Source organism: Phoca vitulina, unplaced genomic scaffold (genome assembly GCF_004348235.1).
Source record: "Phoca vitulina isolate PV1807 unplaced genomic scaffold, GSC_HSeal_1.0 scaffold5, whole genome shotgun sequence".
Lineage (NCBI taxonomy): Eukaryota > Metazoa > Chordata > Mammalia > Carnivora > Phocidae > Phoca > Phoca vitulina.
This window is the reverse complement of record NW_022589708.1, coordinates 30,343,629-30,350,981: the sequence shown is the minus strand read 5'-3', so window position 1 is coordinate 30,350,981 and position 7,353 is coordinate 30,343,629. Positions and strand designations below refer to the sequence as shown.

The window sequence follows — 7,353 nt, the reverse complement described above, 5'->3', positions numbered from 1 at the left end:
GAGCGTCACCAATGTTGGAGGGGATGCAGGAAAGAGACCCTAAGATAAAAATGCAGATCTTCTCCCAACATTCTTTGGAAATTTATCTTCATGAATTATACTTTTAATTAAGGCATGTCTGAAAGTTTCTTTTTCCCTATGAACTTTTTTTTTGAGAGAGACAGAGAGAGAGCAAGTGTGAGCCAGGAAGGAGCAGCGGGAGAGAGAGAGGGAGAGAATCTTAAGCAGGCTCCATGCCTAGCACAGAGCCCGACACAGGGCTCGATCTCAGGACCCAGAGATCATGACCTGAGCTGAAATCGGGAGTCAGACGCTTACCCAACTAGCCACCCAGGCGCCCCGCCCCCTCCACAAACTTTAAAAGGCATCTCTACCTTCATTCCCCATGTTCAAAACAATTTGCACATGCTGCTAAGACTGAGGTCAAAGAAAATGTGAAGGACTCTTCCTCCACATTGAGTACCAATCCACCTTGACAATAGGCATTCTTGGCAAGAAACTCTAGGGGAAAAGCCTGTTCACTCCTAGCCAAGCGGTCCAATTACACAGGGAGGAGTCCTTCTGATGGCGTAATGCTCATCATCAGCCCCACAACAACCTGGGAAGCATTCATTCCCAGTCCTTAACCCCTTAAATGAAATCAGACCAGTGTTCAAGCCAATCCATACCCAGGAGCCAAAAGGAATAAGTAAAGGAGTGAATGTTTTATTCTCTAGTGTTTAATAGAATACATAACAAGTCACATAATCAATGATTCATTACTTCACACACAGGAAGGAAAACAGTATCCAGTAGGTCTATTATACAACTGGTTGTGAACAGGGAGAACGAAAATCTCTAGAGCATTTAGATGGTTGAAGAAATTCTCACTTAAAGTTTGGGCTCATCTGAATTGTCTTTTTTAAAATATAGAGGGATTTTTTTTCTTGGCTTTCTGTTTCATTAGAAAAGTCTGATAATCGTTATGATTTTTTTTCCTTGCCCTTCTATTTTGAGAAAATGGCTCAGTGATACGTATCACTTAGCATATAACGTTTTTAATAATTGCATAATCCCAGAGAGCTCTGTGGAAATCTTAGATTGTTTGGCAGATAAGAGTTTTTCAGATGTAGGGAAAAAATTTAAATAACATATAATTAACATCACAATGGATGTCTTAAACTTTTGTCATTAAATGTCACTAATGATGGGTGGGTGGTCACAAACGAATTATCATCATTTGTATTCAATAATAATGGCAAAATTCACTTGCCTATAAAGTCACAAAGACAGTTGTATAATAGTTTACATTACAATTAATGTTCACATACCTCAAAATACATTTAAAATACAAAAAACTTGGCCTGTGGGGGAAAAAAACACAAAATGTATAAGGTGACAAGGATTCTTGATCAACTATTCATCATCCTACCACACAAGATTAAACTCTAATGTAAATAGTCTGCTTGGATTTCTTCCATCTCAGTTTCAAGGTCCCCAGTAGAGAATCTAAATCTTCAAATTCAAAGATCTTTAAGATTTTTATTGTCCAAAATTGTGACAAAGAAAAGTTAACTTCAACATAACTTGTTTCTGGCTCTAGGAAACCTTGCATCAGGTACTATAGCCACTGAAAACCCAAGAGTATTTTATTTATTCTCAAAAGAAAGACTTATGTCATCTAAGAAAACTAATTCAGTTTTTAAATGAGTTATCATAAGGAAAAAACAAAAGAAATTCCAAAGGATTTACTCTGCTAAGTTTACAATAAAAAATATTCCTTTACTATTTTAGAAATTTAAGTCAGTTGAGTAAAGCACTTATGATTGAGACTATAAAAGAAATTCTTACAGAATTCAACCCCTCCAGTCAATACTTTTCTAAAATCTTGCACCATAATTTAGCATTTTTCATGTGGAGTACAAAATGTTTTGAATATTAGATTAGAATTTACCATAATTTAAAAAGTAAAAAATTACCAAAGCTTCACCTTACATGGCTTCAATGTAATAACACTCCATGGAAAATTCCAATAAAAATTGGAATATGTTATGAGCATTGCCAGTCGCCCATTTTTGTCTGAGAATTCAGATTATGCATTTCCTCAGAGAAGCAACAGGCCCCATATATGGATCTGGTTTGAAAGAGAAGACAATTTTGGCTAGTATTACAAATTTTCACTTTGCTATCAATGCCAAAAAAAAACAAAAAAAACAAAAACAAAAAACCACCACCACCACCACCACAGAAAAAGAAACACAAGAATAAAAACAGTACTGAAAGGGAAAAAAAATTTCTAAGTCTCACACCTCCAAGGAATATTTTCCACAACGTACAATTTGAAAAATCAATCTGACTATGGTTCATGGTCTACATGTATTAAAAAACAGGCGACTTATCCAATACCTGGTGCAAAAGCACTGAACGTGGTGCCTGTGTTTTTAACCACCACTGTCAACAATTCTTTTTTTTTTTTTTTAATGAAATTTGTTAAATCTCATGTCACTCCCTTGTACTTATGAACCAAATAGTCATTAAAGCCATGGTAAATGCACGCCACACTGGGTCAGCTTCCTGCAGTCATAATTATCTGAATCATTTATAACATTCTCCCAGGTTATTTGAATGGTATCTTTGGAGGGCTTACTCGTATGACCCTCGATATCCCATCCAAGCTCAGAGGTGACCACCGACACTCCAGCCCACTTTGTAGATTACCAAGGGTCCTTCTGTGGCCCACGGCACACGGAAGAGAGGGAACCCCAAAGCGCCCATGCTAAGTCACCTCACCACAGTTATAGGATCCACCCAGCGTAGAATGAGTTTCCTACCCAGCCTTTACTTTGGGCTAGAAGTAGAATATTTTCATTTTTCAACAGCCAACCTTAGAGGGGACAGTCATCCCTAGGAAAAGAAGTCAGTTTATGGTCTCTAACCATTTATATTCCCAGTCTTTGACATAGTGAAAGGGGTAGGGGAGCACTGCAGGGCAGCCAGGGTGTGTGGGGAAGTAAGATCCATACGCCCAAAGAAGTGGAATAGCTCAACTCAAAGTTTTACGAGATAAAATTCATTAAGACTTGAGTGGCACAAACAAAACTTCAGCAGTTTCCCATGACTCCCGGAGTTGTGCAGGTTGAACAGGGAAAATCAGAATCCCAGAGTCTTGCCATCTGTCAGTGGATTTGATCTGTCCTAAAATGTTCTCAAGTATGTGCTTTCTGTCACACAATCTAACAGAACACCATACAGTGTGGAGAAATCTCTGTGGCACTCTTCTGTCCGGAAAGCGACTTTGCTAATTATTTCAGGCTTGGAACAGAGATAAGCTCTGTTGCATCACCTACTCTGAGAACACACCCAACATATAAGCAAACCCAACTTCCTGGATTTCTGCTTCCATTTCCCTTACAATTACAGTCTTCATACATAAAGCTAACTTTACCTTTCTAAAAATTTAACTCCAATGAAAAGACTTCAAATCTTTCTGTTTACCAATTGAAAAAAAAAAAGAATTAGTGGGTTAAAAATACAGGTACCTCGATCTTAAGTGGACAGTTAACGGACACATTATTAGTACATAACTAACAGCCAGGAAAAAAGTATGGAGCAAACTCAGTTTTAAAATTATGTATTTTTTCCTAACCCGGTGTCCCCAGAGACAAAGATCTAAGAAACTCATGAAAACATGTTGCTTTAGTATATACACCATCTGATGCACGTTACTGGGGGTAAATATAGGAAATCTTCTAGCATTAGTAAATGAATTAAAAAACTAAAGGATTCGTGTAAAATGTTTATATATGGTATGTACAGATTGGATCACATGAGTCTAAGAATAAAACTGTTCCAATTCTTAGTATCTGTTATGGACATAGTCAGGTACAGTACAAGATTCATTTTTAAAAAGAAGAAAAAATAGCACTAATTTGAACACTGAAAACGACTCTTACAAAATCTTTAAAAACATACTTCAGAGAAACTGCTGAAACTAATGAAAAAGGAAAGGCTTCTCCGTCATCACAGAATATCCAAAGGAGCCACACAGCATGAAAGACAAGGATTGACTTCCCTTCACCTAAGGTGTAGACAGGATATGCAGTGGGAATTTATTCCGTGTTAGAGTAAAGGTATAAGGCAACCAGGTCTCCTTCTGTTTCTCTTGCATTTACCTAAAACACTATTTTATTGCTCAGCCCACTTGTAAGTACTTTTTCGCCTTAAAAACATGTCATTGTACAGCCACCTACAGATGGGCAGCCCCTGGTGCTTCTATGGCTCTGCAGCTGTCACCCAAAAAGATTCCACCTTCATTTCAAACCATCTGCAGGAAAGAAATGGCATTTTCAGGATTTCGGGGTTTGCCCAGAAGTCAACATTGGCTGGGTTTGAAGAAAATACGGATTTTTAAGAAGAAGAGATCTTAAGTTTAACCAAAATCAGACAGATTTTGCTCGTTAATAGATCTTAAAATCAGGATTTATAATCAACAAGAAAATAAAGTTTAAAAAAAACGAAACTAAAGTTCAAAAACTACTGGGTAACTCTTTGGTTAGGTTACGTAAGTATCAGCAACTTCTAAGTTTAGGACTCAAAACAGTTAGTTCATTAAACTGCCAGATAAGAGTGGATCTGTTATTAATCTTTATAAAATGCTTTGCACGTTTGTGTGTACTATTTTTTAAATGTGCGTGTACTCGAACGGATGGCACAAACTTCCACCTTTCAAATAATAAATGAATGTGTCTGCTCCTCCCTTCCCACCCCTTCACCCCTCCTTCCTCCCTCCCCATCCCACCCCCCCAAGTCTTACAAGCTAAAGTCCTACTGCCATTCACTGCAAGAATACGGGCTTTCTTAATACCCACGGCGTGCATTACTACTACCCAGCTCCGTTTACAGTCACGGCCGGGTGACTTCCCGCAGTGCTTGGTGACCTGGGCTGTCTGGCCCTTGCCGGCGTCAGCACTCTTGCTCCCTCCCGCCAGGAAGGGCGGCCATGTCGACCAGTCGAACTAAGCGCATCGCGCGCTGGAGCCAAGGAGAAAGGATGCCTCCTAACGCAGGAGAGTGACTTTCTACAAGTTTAAGCCACAGGCGAAGACCTTTCATTGTGCACGGAAGAGATACGATCCTTCATTGTGCCAGCACTAGATTCTTTTCCTACTTCTACCTATAACTTGTCAAAACTTTATTCATTTTGTAGTCACTGACCTGCCTCCACGGGATCCTAATTCCAGGTCCAGAGTCTTCCATCCAGCCCTCTAAAACTCTACCTTTAAAGAGGGCCAAAAGGTTACGTAATGACCTTTTAAAACACTAACTATTCCCAGTGTTCTCAATTCTGATCTCTTAAGCCGCTAATGAGTCAAAAGGGCTTGGGATTTCAATCTTCTACACACTGGACAGGGTCCAATCAGGTTCTGAACAATTCTGCCATCCCCAGGTACTTGGTGACTTTGTGGCCACACTGCCCCCATTAGATCCAGACTGAAGGACAATCCAGGGGAGGGGTGGTTTGAGTCAGGGGGCAGAGGAAGCACTGGAGGGGGCTCTCTCGGTTAGCGGGGTCCAAAGAAGACGAAGAAGCCGAGAGGATTTGCAGCTGCAGGTTCTCAAGTGTGAGGGGGGTGAGTGGGCCTGACCCAGCTACTAAAGGTGGGAGACAGGGGAATGGAAAGGCGTGGGATAGGAGGGGAGATCTATAATCCTCTCCTCGGCAGGAAGGAGGGGGGATGGGAGAGCTGGAGCCGCGAGGGGGTCTGGGGAGCTCACTCCCTGCAGAAGACGTACTCCGTGTAGCTGGTCCAGATCTTGTCCTCGCTCTGGTCGGTGCTGCTGGCGAAGGCGCAGGTGCCCGTGGAACTGCACGCCACCATGTGGAAGCCCGACTCGGACAGCTTGTCGAAGGCCTGCTCCAGGAAGTTGAACTTGAGGTAATAGCGCGAAGTGTAGCGCTCGGGAGGCCGGTCCGGGTCCCGGCTCTCATTCAGGGTGTCGCCGAACACCTCCTTGGCCAGCGACGTCTTGCCGCACACGGTGATGCGTGCCACTCGCCGGAACTTGGCGTCCGCCTGCGCGTCCCGCCCGATAGTGTAGGAGCCGCGGTAGCCGATGGTGATGTAGCCCGAGCGCCGGCTGCCGTCCAACGACTGGGACGGCGTGAGCAGCGGGCCCGCCGCACCCCCGGACGGGCTGCGGCTAGCCAGCTCCAGCGTGGGCGACGGCGCCCCGGCCGACGAGCCCTCTTGCTGCTCGGGCTCCGCGTAGCCGAGCGGCAGCAGCTCGTCGCCCAGCGAGCCCTCCTTCTGCACCCCGCGCCGCGAGTGCGGCGGCGGCGGCCCGGGGCCGGGCTGCTGGGGCGCCCCGAGGCGGCGCACGAGCTCGGGCAGCTCGAAGTACTCGGCCTCGCGCTGCAGCCGGCTGCGCTCGGGGAAATAGTCGGGCAGCACGAGCTGCAAGTCCCGCAGGTAATCCAGGATGTAGCGGAAGAGGAAGCCGTCTCGGTCCAGAAAGAAGCGGCCTTTGCTGTCCCGGGCCAGCTCCTGCGGCTGCTGCTGCGTGAACATGCGCCAGAGCAGCGAGTCGGGCACCGACACCACCGTGCAGCGCCGGGTCACATACACCTGCCCCCCCACGTTCAGCTCCACGATATCGGGGAAGAGCGGCGGCTCCGCCGAGGAGGACGACGAGCCGCTGCCACCCCCGCCGCCGCCCCCGTTGGGTAATCCACGTGTGCTGTCCGCCAGAGCCATGGCAAAGAGGTGGCCGGTCTGGGGTGGTGGCAGGGAGCGGGGCCGCGCGCCGAAGCCGCCGCCGCCTTTCCTGGACGCTGGCTCAGCCCTGCGCTCCGGCCGCCGCCGCCGCGAGCCGCGCAGAGTCCCCGAGAACCCCGGTGCGCTCGGCCCGCCTCACCCGCGCGCTCCAGGCGAGTGCCGGGTCTCGGCCGGCGCGCGGCTTAAGTAGAGCCGCCCGCTCCGGCGCCGCGGCGCGCTGGAGGCGGGGGCGGCTGCGGAGCGGCGGAGCCTTGCTCCCCCGGGCGGGCGGGGGAGGGGGGGGACGGCGGAGCGGGGAATCGATTTGCATCCTAAACGCTGACGCCGCGCCCGGCTGCTGGCTCCACCCCGGCTCGCGCGCGTCGGGGGCGACCCGACTCCCCAGTCGCCCCACCTCCACCTCGCCGGGCCCGCGCTCGAACCCTTCCCGCTCCCGCCCAACTTTCTTCCCCTCCAAGGTGGACAGAGCCTGGGACGGGCCGCTTCGGAAGACGAGCTTCCTTCGGAGGGGCTGTCACGGCGCCCTCTCCCCTCCTAACCCCGCCTGGAAGGAGGACGTAAACTTTTCGGTTCCCCCTGCCCGGGCAGCAGAAAAGTG

General features: G+C 47.0%; 1 protein-coding gene across 1 annotated transcript; it reads right to left on the bottom strand.

Moving 5' to 3' along the window:
- Positions 1-689: 689 nt before the first annotated feature.
- KCTD12 (potassium channel tetramerization domain containing 12) lies at positions 690-6,950 on the bottom strand. The gene has a single exon (XM_032402831.1). The coding sequence runs from the start codon at positions 6,732-6,734 to the stop codon at positions 5,751-5,753; it is 984 nt and encodes a 327-aa protein (XP_032258722.1). The 5' UTR covers positions 6,735-6,950; the 3' UTR covers positions 690-5,750.
- Between the last annotated feature and the right edge of the window lie 403 nt (positions 6,951-7,353).